Below are 17,315 nucleotides of genomic sequence, written 5' to 3'. Positions count from 1 at the left end.
TCTCTTTAATATTCTGTGTAAGCTGTAACCTTGTTTGTTGTTGTGAGTGATGTTTGCCATTGCATTTCAAAACCCAGAGCCGAGTATCCAACTTCACTTGCCTGATTAATTTGGGATATGGGGAAGCAAAAAGGTTTCTACTGTAAGAGTGGTATAAATAAATATAATCCTTGTAGTTTTTTTCTACCCACTCCCCCATTACTCTCTTTCAAAAAGACTTTATTTTGCAAAATGATTACTCTCATGCACCGATGTCACTCACCTCTGTTGGCAAATGACCTAGCATTGCCTGATAGGCTCTTACTATTGAAAAGCACCCGTTATCTGGCATGCCTGGACAGTTAGATCAGAATACTTCAAATTGCTCTGTCGGACTCAGTAGATAGTGGGAGGGGCCTCTGGAGGTTGCAGAGCCCTTGGTCCATCATTTTGAAAGCCCTTTTTGTATCAGTGGGGGACAACCAGTATTAAATGGTGCATAGTTGCACCACTGGGATCTTTTCTTAGAAACTGGGCATTGATGCTCAAAGCATTTTGTAGCCTTTATAGCAAGCAAGAGACTTGGCCTTTTAGTTTTTTGCTTTGCAGTTTGTCTCATATTTCAGATGTCAGTGTCCAAGACCTGAGGCTCAAAAGATACTGCGGAGAAGAAAGTGAACTGCAAAAGAGGCAAAAAAAATAAGGATTTTCTCTGAGGATTTTCTCAGGGAAGGATAGACAGGAGAAAACACTTAATGACGTATTGCTGAGTATCACTCTGGAAAAGCTGTGTGGTTGGGTGGCTTTGGAAGGGGAGAGGTAGTTGGTACCTGGATGCCATTGTAGCATAGTATACACTTCATGACAGTGTGAAATATTTGCCAGATTATCCTACCTCATCAGTTGCTGCTTGTAGGGTATCATGGAATATCTAAGTGTGGTTACTTCCCCGCCCATTTATTTGATGGCACAGCCTACAGTCGTAGTAACTACTCCTTTGTTAATACAAATAAATAACTGATGACTGGAATCCTAACTGGTATAATTAATTCACTCTAAATTTCTACGGTTTTCTTAGTTTCAAAGTTCCACGTTAATTACTTGCTATCAGTATTATTACTATAGTATTTCACCTTAATTTTTTATATAAAATTTATAGAGAAATATTATTTTTAAAAGAAGTTTCCTATCAGCCTCAACTTTGGTTTAGCAGTAATTTCTTGTTGTTTTGAATAGTGTTTAAATATTTCAATAATGTTTAATTTGAGAAATTAGGACTCAAATTTCCTAAGCAGGCAATATTGGCTCTTTATTTTTTCACATTAATGATTTTACAGCATGGTGGCACAGAGGTTAAGAGTTCAACTGCTAACTGAAAGGTTGGCAGTTCAAACCCACCCAGCGACTCCACGGGAGAAAGAGCTGGCAATCTGCCACAGCCTAGGAAAACCCTGTGGGGCAGCTCTGCTCCGTCACACGGGATGGTTAGGAGTCGAAAGTCAGTGCAGCAGCACCTAACAACAACAGAGTTGTCTATACTTTAGCCACAAGTAGCCTCAGATTTTTTGAAAAATAGGTGCAATATTTCAGTAAAAGCCAACAGGAGCCTCAGTTTCTCCATTTGTAAGAATGGAGAGAAAAACCATGAGCTTTGGGAGTGAGTGGGTTTCTGGAGAGTGGTGGCGGTAGCAGCAGGCTGGGCTTCACAAAAGCAGTTTGATTGATTTTGTTGTTGTTTCGTTACTCTTTTTGCAAAATCCTAGATTCAGATTCTTAAGAGACCACTAAATATTCCCCCCTTGCTTTATATAATCAGAAAGATTTTTTAATAAATCTTTGTTTTCAGGGGAGGAATTTACAGACCAGGTCATTTGGTGCCTTCGATCCTACAATGTCTGCATAGACTTTTTCTGCCTTGTTTGGAACATTCAACACTGGGATGATAAAGCTTAAAGAGAAATCCTGATTCAAGCAGGGGCTAATTTATTCTGAGATCGTCTATCTCAGTGAGACTACAGGCTGGTTTCATAAGGCTTTCATAAATTTGATGGATTATTTCATGGTATTTGGTCCAAGAACGTGTTTTGCATCTCCACTTAGTTGGGAACAAATCTCCCTTCTGGGTACTTCCCTCCTGTTTGGAAAAGCTACAGATTAAATTATGTGATTTTTCTGCTGAGCTCTGCCGAGGCTCTGCCAGGATCAGGGCTTTCTTCCCCTCCTTCAGAATATTTTTTTTAAATTAAAGTTTAGATCAGGGAAAGCTCCTAGCCCTTACTCCCCTCCGCCTTTTAAAAACAAAACCATGCATGGATAAGGAGTCCTTGGATGACACAAAGGGGTTAATTAAGGCTCTCAGCTGCTAACTGAAAGGTTGGTGTTTTGAGTCCACTCAGTGGTGCCTCAAAAAAAAAAAAAGTTGGCAAAAAATTTAAAAAAAAAAGAAAATCAGCCGTTGAAAACCCTGTGGAGCACAGTTCTACTCTGACACACATGGGGGTCACCATGAATTGGAATTGACTCAACAGCAGCTGGTTTGGTTTTCTTTTACGTGAATAAAGCAAAATAGCTGGGGTAGCAGCCCCTCATTCACACACTCCTTACCCCCTTAGCCCTCCTCCTCCTCTTTGTCCCCAAACACTTTAAAACTACCAGCATAAACAAGCTCCAGGCTTATGTTCCTGGTGTAGCAAAACCCATTTCTTTTTTTTAGTGATGAGACATTAGTGTTTTACCAAAAGTTGAAAATGCTGTGATTTGGTAACACTAAGATTGTAATAGTAATCTGTACTACATTTGCAGGACCTGGTTTAGATTATTAACATGGTAGTATGTAAAAAAAAAAAAATTTTTTTTTTTATGTAAGGCATGGGAGGTAGGAGTGCTAGTTAATTGTTATGGCTTCTTTTTATTCTTGCGAACCAGGCTTTTGTAAGTTATTGGCTGTCCCAGCTTTGTGGTTAGATCTGAGAGGAGGAAGCTTTTTTTTTTTTTAATTGTGCTTTAAGTGAAAGTTTACAAATCAAGTCTGTCTCTCATATAAAAATTTATATATGCCTTGCTGTATACTCCTAGTTGCTCTCCCTCTAATGAGACAGCACACTCCTTCCCTCCACCCTGTATTCCGTGTCCATTCAGCCAGCTTCTGACCCCCTCTGCCCTCCTATCTCCCCTCCAGAGAGGAGCTGCCGACATAGTCTCATGTGTCTACTTGATCTAAGAATCTCTCTCTTCACCAATATCATTTTCTATCCCATAGTCCAGTCTGATCCTTGTCTGAAGAGTTGGCTTTGGGCTAACAGGTCTGGAGACCATGACCTCTGGGGTCCGTCTAGTCTCAGTCAGACCATAAGTCTGGTCTTTTTATGAGAACTTGAGGTCTGCATCCCACTCCTCTCCTGCTCCTTCGGGTTCAAGGAGGAAAATTTTTAAGTCAATGTTTTTCTGTTTCACATAAATAGAAGTTGAATATATATAAATGTGGGTGTATTCATTTCAGTTTTTCAGTGACTTTCTCTAGCAGAGAATAATTGCATATAAAGTCATTTGATACTTTCTATTGTTTTTCCTATGATGATTTAATTAAAAAAAACCTACTTATGAACTATTCTTAGTGAACTTTATCTGAGAATGTCTTTTCTGGTTTATGAATTTGCTTCCTGGGCTCCTGCAGACATCAGTTCTTTAAAATATTTTTAGTTTAATTAAGGCAACTTTCACAGAATTTAAATGGTTTCACTTTCATTTTAATGGTACTTGGAGATTTAGTAAGTTATTGATGTAACATCCAGGAAAAGCTCAAATTTTGTTTGAACATATTTTGAAATGTTACAGTTATTGATTTAGTGTTTATAACCCATACTTTCATCACCAAAGAGTGAACATTATCTTGTGTAGATATTTAGTAACTTTATATTCACATTTTTTTATAATTTCATGTTTTTCAACGATTTCTTGTTTTCATGACTCGAAATCTGAGAATCTAGTTTTACTTCTGGGCACAAAGATTTGTTTTACTGGTTGATTTCTATGGTGCGGGAATTCCTTAAAATGCCAGGTCATTTATTTTCCAAAAGCAACGTACTGTGGCTATCTTTGTGTAATCTTCGTAGGGAAATGAGATACTTCATTCCAAAAGGCCTTGATGTAAAAATGTTTCAGATTTTTTTTTTTTTCAGATGTGTTTAAGGAAATTCCTATAAATTCTCAATAAAAATAATTTGCACTGAAGTGCAAACGTGCCTTCCTCTGTCAAGTATTTGAAAACTGTTTCAGTGAATATAATCTTATTTTTTTCCAACTATTTCCAGAGTAATTCTTCAGTCGAGTGTTCAGAGCTGTAAAACATCTGAACCTAACATTTCTGGCAGTGCAGGCATTACTAAAAGAACCACCAGATCTGCTTCAAGAAAAAGCAGTTTTAAAAGGTGAGAAAAGAATTCTGCTCTTCTGAAAAGTTCCAAGCATTGGTTTTCCCTCCGAATCTTTTGAACCCTCCTTCTGGAGATGGAATGAAGATAGGAGGAAATAGAGCTCCTGTGATGGGGAATTAATCAAATGTGTTTTACTTGTTCATCAGCTAAAAAATCTGGACCTGTACTCTGTGTTTTATTTTATTTTTTTTCCAGAGGTAATTCTCAAATCTGGAAGCGTGAGAAAGTTGAGAGTGTCATACTACATGTTCTTAAATTAAAAATTTCCAAAGCTCTCTGTCAGGATTTAGAGGAAATCCTGCTATCTTTATATCAGATATAGCAAAATTGTTAGAAAATTTGCCACAAATAAGTATGACAGTGGAAATATGATAAGCCCAGTGAATTTTGGAATTCTTCTTTCCATAGTCCACACACAAGAGTGCTAGTTCTTTTAGGCCAGCATCCTTCACTTCCTTCAAGAATTTTTCTTCGACAAGAAAACAGACATGGTATGTGACCCAGTTAGTCACTCTTGTCCTTAGACATTTATCATGAACCAAAGGCAGTCATTTCATTTCTCAAGTATTCTAAACATAGATCTCTTTTGAGGTAAGAGTGGATAATCCACTTACTGTTATCTCGAGAGTGAAAGGTGGGTAACCTTTCTATATTTTGTGTGCCTTTGCCTGGTTTTGTCAACTTGTAGAGTCCTGTGTCATGGTAAAAAGTATCTATTATAATAGTGACTACAAGAGACTTGAAGAAAATTAGAATCAGAAATTTTAAATGTCCTCCACAAATTTTCCTTCTTCCCTTTTAACCTCCCTGCCCACATATCTTGGAGACTTTGGGTCCACAGTACATTATCTTCAGTGTTGGCTGCGTTTCTAGTACAGTCCCACGAGTAGGCCACACAGTTTGAGTCCTGAGAGACTCATTGACAAACTTGATGTTGCTGAGTCTTTTGTGTTTTTTGAGGAATTGGTTGTTTAGTCCTGTCATTTTTCCTCTTTGCAGCTTTTGTACAATTTTACTACATATTTATACTCACTTGAGAATGTGACAATGCCCCAGTACCACAAATATTTGAGATTGAACACTGACTCATGATTTTAGGATTTAAAATTTTCATTAGAAATGTATTGAACAGTCATATTCTTTTTACTGTCTGATTCCACCTGAGAAAAATATTAGAAAAGTACTGACAAAAAGACAAAGATTTAGGTACAATGTAATGTAATATCGGGGTGTCATTTATATAATAGCGTGGAATAGGAGACAGGCCAAAAGTCATTACATTACACCAATAAATTGGGAATCGTGTTTTTAAAAGAAATTTAATGACTAGATAAATGCTCATGAAGGAACGAGAGAAAAGAGCCACACACAAAACATACTCTATATACCCACACCCAGTGTCGTCGAGTCGATTCCGACTCATAGTATAGGAACATGTATAGAAATAAGACAAAGGAAAAATACATCACAGTATTAACGGCACATATCTCTGGATGGTAGACAGTTTGGAATTTTTTTTAAAAAATCATTTTCTTATTTTCCAACTACAGCACATGGGGGAGAATGGGAGTATTTTAATTTTGACACTTTTAGGTGAATTAAACTATTAAAAACTCAAATAAAAGGCCATCTCTTGGTGATAGTTAATTTAGACATGCTTTGAATGGACATATTCTTTTTAGGTATAATTGGTCGGGCTCCCATTGCAGTCTAGTGTGTCTTGCACATTTAATTCTGCTTTTCGCTTTTTTAGATTGTGCTTTTTAGGTTACAGAGGAATAGAATCCAGGAACCAGGATCGAGATTGCCAAGTCATCCCACATTCCTTTGAGGGTTGGCCATGCATCAGCTTTTCTATCTAGGTCTTGTTGCTTTTTCATGTCACTCTAGTGATCTACACTTGTGCTTTTCAGGAGAGGTGGTTCCTGTTTGCAGCGAGCATCTACCTGAGGTCCCTGGACAGGGTGCTTTGAGAGGCCTAAAGTGACTGCAGACTGACTGAACACTCTTGACAAGTGTTGAAATGGCCCAAGGCAGTTTCCAGGAATTTGGGGTAGTGCTGAAAATCAAAAAGACTTCCTTTAAATTCCAAAATGAGCTTTCAGAGGAGATTTGGAGAGGCAGAGAAATACAACCATGAGAGAAGTTGAGTTTTCTGGTGCTGAGAACCAGGCCTCCTCACCCCTTCCCATAGGATTGCCTTTGCCTCTTTCCGGGCTCTGGCTAATGTTCACATCACCGTAACTGTGATCCACCTACAGCTCACAAAGCAAGAGAAAGTAAGCTATGTTGTTTCCTGCCACCTGCTTCTAGGAAATAATGGGAATAGGAGGCAGCCAGGCACTGGCCGGAAACTTTTATCCTACTGAATATTAGCCATTTTTGGTTGGAGGGTGATGAGGGAATTAACACATTTGTGCACTGTCTCATTCAGGGCAAAATAGTATAAGAGCTAAAGTTGTTAAAGTAATTCTAAAGTCTTGAATTGTGATCTTTTCTTTGAAAAGCAGTACAAAAAGTATTATACCCTTTCAATGTATTTCCGTAACAACTTTCAAGGCCCCGGGGTAGCAGATCTGCCCTGTGGTGTTCTTATTCATGAGGCCTTCTCTTTTGCAGGTTGATGTTGTTGACACATCATCTCCATCCATGCTCTTTACGTAGGAACTGCCCCCTTCACTTGTTTATCCCATTCTGTTCTATTCTATTCTTAGAGGCTTCCAGGATGAAGACTCTCACCTAAATTCAGATTGCACTGAATTGGCTGTCTTTTGATTTTTGACAGTTTACACAGAGGCTCTACAACTTTGAAGAGTTTCTTCATGAACATGTTAAAAGAACAGTTTTTTGTGGGACAAAAAAAACTATGAATGTTCTCTTAAGTATTTGTTGTTGTGAAGACATACCACCCTGTTTCTCATGACAAATGATTAATCCCTCATTATAAGCATGTGGACGGATGGAAGCCACGTGTACTCCTGAGCCACTTGTGACACTTCAGGCCCAGCGGACGTGTGGGCTTTTCGGGCTTGAATCACCACGTTAAGTGACCCGTAGTGCCAGTGGGGGTCTGTGGGCCACCTTCCGCATTCTGTTTCTCAAGTCAGAGGAGGTAGATTAATGGGTTTTTACACTCTCCCACTTCCATTTAGAGCTATAAATCGATCTTAACATTTTTAAGAGCCAATAAAACCAGTGAATAATTGACTAAAGAGAATTGTGCTGTTTTTCAGTGTTCTCACGTTAACTTTCTGAAGGTTTCTCTCAGAACAAATTTTGAAAACTTCATAATGCCTCCAATTGTGAACCTGCATTTACCCCATTTAATGATACCCAATTCAGTTCATGTCTTTAGATAGCTCTTCTACTTGGTAGCAGTTTCTATTAGCTTAGGCCTTTTCTTGAGGCATTCTTTTAAAATTATAACTCCCATTAGTTTTCTAAGAGAACTGTCATGTACCAGTAACTTTTAATTTCAGATTGCAACGTTAGGAATCATCACTGTCTGCTGCGCCTGCCAAACCATCCTATTGGTCATTGGTTTGAGGTATTTTGTGCCTGATTATTCCTGTGGTAACCCCAAACCAAACCTGTTGCCATTGAGTTGATTCTGACTCATAGCTACCCTATAGGTCAGAGTAGAGCTGCCCCATAGGGTTTCCAAGGAGTGGCTGGTGGATTCAAACTACCAGCCTTTTGGTTAGCAGCTGAGCCCTTAACCACTGCGCCGGGGAAGATAAACGCTCCAGCTCTTTCCTTAGCCTCTAAACCATGAGTCTTATGAGCCCTTCACTTGTGATTAGCCACTATGTGTAGGGCTTCTCTGACTTTTTATGTCCTCTCCTTTGTGACTTTTGCCATCATCGGACCTGTCACTGCTTCTTATCCTTTGGGTTTCGATGTCTGTTCTGTTACCCCTGGGCTCTAGTTTTTTGTTATTGCTATTTTCAGATGGGCTTAGTGTAGGATTTTTTTTTTTAGTGTAGGAGTCCCATGGTGTCATTTTTTAAAATATCCTTTTTAAATACTGGTTATCTGTGATCTTTTAAAATGTTAGTCTCCCTTGAAATTCCAGATATTTCCTCCTTTGGCTCCACCAGTTAACCTGGATCCTTATACCCAGTACTTTACTGGTGTCTCCAAAAACTAAACGATCAACTCAAATGAACCTGCTCCGATACAACGTCATTATCTAAGGGAGGGTCGCCTCCACATTGGAACTGGTTTTTGTGACTCTTCTTTTGCTGTAGTTTTTCTCTGAAAGTTGCTATTTAGTTGAAAGGTAAGGTAGTAAACTGGGGAAAGAAAAGAGGGGTGAGAATCAAGGTCATTTATTTCTGAGCAGAAAAAGGCCGTTGGTTACCTTTGCGTGGTGTGTCCTGCCTGTGTCCTTGGGTGAGACGTCTGCAGGGGCCCTTCACAGGTGGTGCGGTGCAGGCCAGGGAAGGTGGAAGCAGCCAAGGGGGGCCTTCTGCACTCAGCTAAACTGGAAACTGCTTGAGGTGCCAGAACTTTTTCTGTGACCAAATTCTGACTTTTGAAATAATCAAGTAACACTTCTTTATCTTCTCATTCTTTCCACTTTTCCCACAGCCTGGTTCCTCAGAGGGCGAGAAGGAAAAGGAATGCTTTGCAACAAATGCCCTTAGTGGCATTATGGTACTTTCATTGCTCTGCTGCTTTTGCCCTCCCTTCTTTTTTTGAAGTTTTGTTTATTTTTAATTTTATTTGTTTATTTTTTTTGCAGAACTGAACCTTTTTCTGCTCTGCCTTCCTCTCCTGTTTGTCTTTCCTTTATGGTTGATAATTGTACTGTCTTTTCCAAAGTATTTGTCATTAAAAAGTTATACAAAGTGTTATGATTGCATTTTAGCATGTAATATTATTATCATGTTGCCTTCCTTGTCTTTGATAACTACATATGGGACACTTAAAACCTTCCTGGTAAACATCCTTTTTTTTTTCCCCGTAGTCCCTCCATTTCAAGGACTAAAACAGTCTTGCGTTAAGTAAAAACCTGTGACCAGAACTGAAGGAAGACTCTAGGAACAGAAAACTACAACAGGACTTAGCACAATTTATTTGAAAACAAAACAAATTTTCAAAAAAGCCTTAGTTGCTTTCCACCTAAGAAGTTTATTCAGTGAAGAAAAATGTCCACTGGAGTTTTAAATAGCCAAACGAGATTGGGTGCAAGCGAATGACTTGAAGAAGGGCCCAACTCTCCTTTTGTAGAAACGCCTCAAGTTTAACAACAAAAAAAGCTGTCGTAAATTTAGTCTCAGGTGTACATGTCAAAGCCCTCTGCTAGCAAGAGAGCTGCCTAGTCTGTGTGGTGCATGTGTGTCCCTTGTGATGGCAATCATTTTAGCTGCTGGCCTTCAGAAGAATTGAGGATCTGATGGAGGTTTTCTTACATATTTATTTTCTGTTTATCCTGTGTCCCTGTGTCAAAATTTATATACAACAGGCATTATTGAAATGGTACTTTCTGTAATTTGATACAATTTGGTTTCATCATGTTCACTTTAGTGTTTGTAATACTGTTTTAATGTTATCTCTGTGAAGTACCCAAGCTGCTTGTCTTCCACCAAAGAGTGCTTTATTAAGAAGAGTCTGTGAAAACCACATTTAAACACTGTTACATGTTGTGATACAAAGTGGCACTTTGATAAGGGGAAATTTGCAACAGAATGTTAATGGTAGCCTTAGAAGACTCGGGAGGAGGACATGGCTTCAGAATCGGAAGGTTGCTGCATCGGCTTACTCCTCTGTGTATCACTGGGTGACCGAAGACGGCCAAGTCCGCCCACGGTTTTGTTGCCCAGCCACGCAAACTAAAATCACCTTTCCTTCCATGCATGGAAAAGAATGTACATACACACGGTTGCTGTTTCAAGGTCCCTAAATAATGGTGGCTTGTTTCTCAAGCTTTATGGCTTTAGTAGGGCCTTTTTCTGTAGCACTGGGGGTTGTTTTCATGTGATCAGCCTAAGGCCGTCACACATCCTTTGCTTTCAGGGACAGTTATCTGCATCTGGGTTTCAGTTGTTTGTAGATAGGAGAACTCACTGTTGCCTTTGGTTAGGGAATACAACCAGTAACTTTACAGAGTGCCTTCCCCCCTCAGCCCTACTGAAACATAGCAGAGTCTGTGATTCCACAAAGCATTCACAAAAACAGGATTTATTTGCTATCAACAAAAATTGGGGTCCAAAAGAAAAGACTGTTTTTCAGCCACTTTGGTTACCTCCATAACAAGAAGTGAATGGTTTTCGGTATCGTTAACCAAGTTTTGCCTGTCCAAGTTCAGAGAATGGAAGGGTGCAATATTGAAAAGCAGTGGATGGCAAACACCTTTGCAATATAAGCTTTTAAGCAAAACTATTAAGAGTTGTTGGAATGAACAGGCTAAAAAGACATTGAAAAGCAATGGCTCCAGTTCTGGGTGTGCTCTTTTGTAGTAGACAAAATTGTGAAATTGGCCGGCATTGAGGGGAGACGGAAGATGCCATTGTCTTAGCCAAACAAGCAGTTCTTTTTCCATCAGGCAGTATGAGGGTGGGAACAGGCCAGCTTTTAAACACTGGGGACTAGATTACAGATGACCAGTAGTTTTCTCTCCCTGGAAATGAATAGTCACAAAGACCAACTTGCCTGTGGGAAGACAGCTTTTCAATAAGATTTGAGTGGGAAGAGGAACATCCTATTTGCTGTGTTGTGGTGGGAGATAATACTTAGTATTCAAACTGTGCCCATGCATAAAGCATTTAAATTCTCAGGGCAACTCTTTCCCTTACACTTCTAAAGGTCATCTCAGCCATAAATAACCCAGGTTGTTGTGAAAATCAAACTTCCATTTGAACCTTTCTTGGTTTGGCTGTGCATTACTTCAGAACAAGTCAGTGTGCTGCCAGCCTTGGCCCACGATGGATACCATGTCCCTCACAGTGAATAAAGCCACTTGATGTCTTGGCCAAGAGTGAAAATTCTGGGCTTCGGTATTAACCACAGTATTTTTTATTCAGTAAATTCCCTTTATTGAGTTGGCTGTTTAAGTTTCCAACTACAACTGTGATCACTGCGGCTCTTTCTAAAAATCTTTGTATCTAACAGGCTCACTGAAATGAGTCGTAGGAAATGAGTGGTTGGTAACGAAGGGTTTCTTGGCACAAATGTGATTTGGGGCAGTGCTTCGGATGAATCGCATGTCATGGTGTGGAGCTTGTTGGGATCGTGCCTGGGGTCCAGAAAGCCTGTGGGTCTGACTGACGGAAAGTTCTTCCTGCTGTGAGTGAGAGTGGGCTCTTCCATCCTCCTTTCCAGCTGAAACCCCAACACACCCAGATTCTTCTGAGAGTCTAGCTTTGAGTCCTTGTTGTGGAAGACCTTGTTGCTATGGAATGGGAAGGCCGCATGTCAGATGAAGAGATTCTTTTAAGAGCCTGAAATAGCTTGGAAAGTACATCAAGACAGTTTCCAATGGAATTAAAATTAGAAATGAGTATTTTTGGTGCCCTTGAAGCTTTCTGAGGACTGAAATAGTCAAAAGTCAGGGAGAGTAGAAAGGAAGGGTATCAGCAAACCTGTGTGCACCCAGGACCACTTCTATTTTGCAGTGCTGAGGGGACCTGAGAAACCTCCATGACCCCTCAGTGAAGAGGGTTTTTTTTCCTGAAAACAAGTAACGTTACTTGTCAAATGTAGCTGCTTCCAAGCTGCTCACTGCTCTTCTAGGCTCCAGAAATTTTCACTTCTAAAACTTGGTCCCTTTCGCCTGTCACCCAGCCACTGCCTTCCTTCCCTGCCCACCTGCTCCCTTCACAGGGGTGATTTCTAACTCTTCTCTTGGGCCCAGACAAGTTTGAGGAGTTCCATGTGTTCTCGTGAGGCAAATGTGTTTGCACATGGAGCAGGATCGGGTACAGCGTGCCTGGTGGGCCAGCGAGCGGGCTTTGGGCGGTGGTTGCCAAGAGCGCCTGGAGCCTTTCCCATGCTCAAACCACTGGTCAGGACAGATGAGCAACAAACCCGCTGGAGGTTTGTTCTAAAAGCAGCTCAACTGCTGCATTTCATACCTTGTTTTTTAAAAAATTATTCCATTTTGGAAAGCAGAGCTCGTCAAAAACAACTCTAAGGACATGTTTGATTTCTTTAGTAGTTAGTTCCCAATGAAACTGCCCTGGCAAGGCCAGCTGTTGCTCTTCCATCTGTCCCAAACCTGAGTATTCTCCATGTTGCTGAGAGGAAATAGCACAGATGTGTTTAAAAGACTGGACAGGTCACCTCTACTGTGTAAGAAATTACCTCCTTAATCCAATTACACGGTAGAATTAACTGTCAGCAGTCATGTCCACCTGATTATTGGACTGCAGTTTTATATTAATTATTTACAGACTTTTATCTAACCTGCACTCATGTACAGATTATTAAAAGTTTTAAAATGTAACTGATTAATCAGTATTTGATCAATCATTGTTTTGATTTTTTTTATTAAAATGTATATTTCTAATCATATTTTTTAAAGCTGAGAGAACTGGTTGAATGAATGTTTATTTTCCTGAAGGTATTTTTAAGATAAAGCTTCATAATGGCCTGTAAACTTCGCATATCTATGTAATTTCATACATATATTGTCACATTTGAAAATATTGTGTATTGTAACTTGTTTTATACAAAATATTGGAGAGTGGAAATTGTATAATTACAATCATGTAATTAAAAGTATTAACCAAACATGGCTTATTGTATTTGCTTACTGAGTCATGGTATTCACATTCTGAGTCACGGCAGGCTGCGGTTCAAATATAAAGTGGGAAGAAACCCTTCTCCAGGGTAAGATGGTCAGACAGTGAGGGAGTTCCTGCTGTGAAGTCAGGCTACACACACACCACCCCCAGCTCAGACGATGCAGAGGGCTGTCTTTCTGGAGACCACGAAGGATAAAAACACAAGATCAGGCCCTTTGCGCCTTGCAGGTCTTAGAATCTAGCCCCTTTAGGTTACTGCCAAGGTCGAGATGAAAGTGCTACGTGTAGGAGGCAGGCCCAGTCCTAGTGCACTCTGCTCCTGCTTCCTAATCCTGGAGTCCTTTCTAATTTGTAATTCAGGGACAGATTACCCAGTGAGCCAGGTATGCACAGGCTTACTTGTGCTTACTTAATCTGTAGCTGCACAATTTCACCACATCTCATGTGAAACCTTCAGATTACTTGTTGCTGTCGAGTCGATTCTGACTCATAGTGACCCTACAGGACAGGGTAGAACTGCCCTGTAGGATTTCCAGGGAATGACTGGTGGATTTAAACTGCTGATCTTTTGATTAGCAGCCTGAGCTCTTAACCGCTGTGCCATCAGGGCCCCACACTACAGACTAGTAAACACAATTAAGCTCGTGCATACCTTGTTTTTTTTTATACCTTGTTTACTGGTTAATCCTCCCCTGTCCAGGATGCCGTCCTTGGTACTACTTACTACCCTTCCCTCTTGATGGTCTCTGTTACGGGACAGGATCCTAAACACTTCACGACTACTCTGTCACCTAGAGGTTGTGCCTGGGACTTAGGACCTTATTCTGTTAAGGGTGTTCTGTTCAGTTTCCCAAGAAGCCTGGTTTTTATGCACACTGGGATGTGAGTTTTCACAGTCACTCTTCTGTGGCGCTTGTCTTCTTTGTCTTACCCAAGCTACCACCCACAGAGCTGGATTTACAGGCCCTTTTTTCCCCTCTGCAGAAAGGGGCATTGCCTGCCTGCCCCTCTGGTTTGCCCAGAGGCGGGTACTGGGTGATGTGCTCTCCCAGACCTGCTGGAGCTCAACTGGGTGCCTGGGGCCAAGGAGCTTGACAAAGAACTTGGGTGCTGTGAAGGGCACAGGCTTGGCAGCAAGGCTTGGAAGGCTTCAAATGTAACCCAAAGGCCTGTCTTTCTGTGGGAGCCATCTAGCTCTTGGGTGTGAAGGCACCCTCCCTCTGGTGCAGTGTGAGCCGGGTGTCTCTGAAACCCTCAGCCCTAGAGATACCTGCTCTTGGCTCTGTTGACTGGAGCCATGCTGTCCAGTCCAATCTACCACTTGGAGAATTGCTTACTCCCTCTGCTTCCACTTCTTAAGTCAAATGTGAGTGAAAAGAATTCTTGCCTTAGTAGTTAGTGTGAGAATTTAATGAGGTAACACACAAAGTGCTTAGAAGAATATTAACTTTCAGTAAGTTATTTTTTAGTATTTTTTAGGTAATTTCTTTAGACAATTCAGTAAAAACTGTGGATAGCAGAGTATGATCCCTCAGTATCTGGAAGGTAGTGGGATATATTTTGGGTACCTGTAGTATAATTTATTGCAAATGTAATGGTGTGTTTTAAAAAGGGACAAATAAACTTTTGACTTGAAGGAGGGAGATCCGTATACTTCAGGGAAGTCTCTTGAGAATAATTTGTTCAGAGGCAGGACTGGAAGGGTAGTCAGCTTGAGTAAAAAAGGTCCCTTCATGAGGCCCCAAGAGGTGATTCAGGTGGCAAGTTGACACAGAAAGAGCCAGCCACAGTGATGTGCATTCTAACCCTAGCTCTGCCCTTTTTTTGTGTGTGTGTGACCTTGGGGATCCTTTATGAACCTTGGCTTTGTTTTACCTGTAAAATAAGTGCATAGATTCAGGATTCAAAGAGATGAAATATGTGACCATGGCCTAGCCCAGGCCTAGTGCCAGTGCAGATGGCACACTGACTCTGCTTTCCTTCCTCCTGTGTGTCTTAAGTGCTACTGCGGGTGCGTTGGAAGGGAGCAGCGCTCCGAAAATGTAAATTTTAGCTTCTTGGAAGCATGCCCTGACTAGTTTAATCATTCTATCCCCATTGTTGGCCGTATTGGTAGTTTCCAACTATTACAATACCAGTACCTTGTGACTATTCTCAAATGTAAATTTGTCCAGGGTGTTGCAATTATTTCCTTAGGGCAAATTCTTGGAAAAGCAATTTCTAGGTCAAAATAGATGAAATTTTTTGGAAGTACATTGAATCAAAAAGCACCTTGGTGTAATTATTCCAAGCTTGGACTCTGGAGCCAGACAGTCTGGGTACAAACCTTCTGCCTGCCACTGTGATTTTGGCCAGGTTACTTAGCCTCCCTATGCCTCTGTTTCCCCTTCTTTAAAATGGGGGTAACAATATCAAGTACTAAATGAGTTAATATTTGTTAAGTGCCTAGAACAACGCCTGGCGCATACTAAGAGCCCTGTGTGCGTGTATTTAATTAAATACACATACATATATTGCCTTAATGTGCTGCAGAAAGACTGACAATGGACACTGCCCCGTGTTCCCTCCCCCCTCCCCATGACCAGCAGTCCTGACACTGGCCAGCTGGTAAATTAAGAGCAAGACACTGGCCCTTGCGATGGGTCATGGGTCACAGTCACTCCCGTACTGCACGTAGTCACATCTTTCAGCTGCCTGCTGGTCAGATTTTTGGCATTTTTGCTGCCTAAGTGGTTGACAAAGTATATCCCTACATTAAAATCTCACCATTTCTCTGAGTTTAATGGGGGAAAATGGCGCCTTCTGGGGAAACTCCTCCCCCAGACCATGCCCAGCTCTCCCTAGGGAAAACAGCCCCAATGGGTCTGAAGGTACTGCCACACCGCCCCCTTGCCTTGTCTCTAACTGTGTCTTGTCTCTTTGCTAGCAAGTCTGCATGACTTTGACATGCTTCTGGATGACAAGTGCTCCACCCACTCTGAACTCCCCAGGTAAGGAGGCCCTGGCGTTGGCCCCTTGGATTTTTATAATTGCCAAGTATCACATTTATAAACGGGAGAGCATCTGAGTGGGCAGAGAAAGAGCGGAGGAGGCAGTGTGGTTTGTGCTGTGTTCTGCCTGGAGAAAGACAATAGGGCAGTTCAGCTGAGAGTTCTTCCCCAACATGAGTGTGTTCCTCCATGTAAAACAAGATGACTTTTCAGGCGGGACAGATTCTCATTGTGTAGAACTCTGCGGGGAACACAGTGTGCCTGGCATTCCTGGCCCCCCACACCTACTAAATGTCAGTCATGTTCCCCAGCCAATGGATAACCCAAACACCCACACACATTTTCAGACAAACTCGGGGTGGTGCTGCTAGTTGCAGATACAGCTTTTACTGGCCAAGTCATGAAAACAGCAACAGACACACCCTGCTGAAGTGACTATTGTCCTCCTGCCTTGTTCTGCCCTGGCCCAACCCCCAGTTACAAAAGGAGAGGCTGGAGAAAAGGTTGCATATATTGAGGGGCAGAAGTGGGGTCAACTGCAGGAATAGGGCTCTTGACTATTTGTGAGACTGGGGCTCCTGAGGTCAGGCCTTGGGTGTTTGGCCAAATGGCCTGCCTGCCAGGTCCCAGCTTTTATCCCCTACAGTATAGTGACCATCAAGAGGCTGACTGTGCTTACTGTCTGCATCCCTGAGGGTCAGGTTTATTGTAGTAGAGCTGGACGACTGGGCCCACGATTGGCATTTCCTTAGGTGGCAGTTCGTGTTCATTCAGCATTGGCAGAGGAGGGTGGCTGGTGGTTGCCATGAACCCCTCTTGTTGTTCAGCGATTCTGCTCTGGCCAACCCTAAATTTGCCTTGCAGTTAACCAAGGAGTTTAGAGCCTGCGCCTTGGGGTCTTTCACACAATCGGCATGGTCAACCACTCCTTGCCATATGCAGCAACTCCCTGAGAGAGGTCCTGGTAAATTCAGCTTTCCTCTTCCTCCCTTTCCAGTGATGGTTTGCTGTCCCGGGCTGTAACCTTTCTAGACCGGCTTTTTATGTGGCTCGGGATCCGCAGGGACTAGCCCTCCAGAGAAGATCCCTTCCAGGACAGCGCAGTGCTCACCATCAGGAGTTCTCACGGTGCAAATTGAAGCCTGTTTCCTTAAGCCCTGCCT

The 17,315-nt window shown here is 41.6% G+C and overlaps 1 protein-coding gene across 9 annotated transcripts in view; it reads left to right on the top strand.

Annotated features, from left to right (window-relative positions):
• CDC14B (cell division cycle 14B) overlaps positions 1 to 13,117 on the top strand; it is a 114,613-nt gene extending 101,496 nt beyond the window's left edge. For 3 of the 9 annotated variants that reach the window (XM_049894896.1, XM_049894901.1, XM_049894902.1), the window contains one exon: positions 9,385 to 13,117. Coding sequence is in view for 6 of the 9 variants with exons in the window: in XM_049894901.1 (XP_049750858.1) it covers positions 9,385 to 9,421 (37 nt within the window). In the remaining 3 variants the exon portion in view is untranslated. The other 6 variants (XM_049894895.1, XM_049894899.1, XM_049894892.1 and 3 more) reach the window with 6 other exon arrangements.
• Positions 13,118 to 17,315: the final 4,198 nt, after the last annotated feature.

The sequence above is a fragment of the Elephas maximus genome, chromosome 9, assembly GCF_024166365.1.
Source record: "Elephas maximus indicus isolate mEleMax1 chromosome 9, mEleMax1 primary haplotype, whole genome shotgun sequence".
Taxonomy (NCBI): domain Eukaryota; kingdom Metazoa; phylum Chordata; class Mammalia; order Proboscidea; family Elephantidae; genus Elephas; species Elephas maximus.
This window is presented reverse-complemented; position numbering and strand designations above follow the sequence as displayed.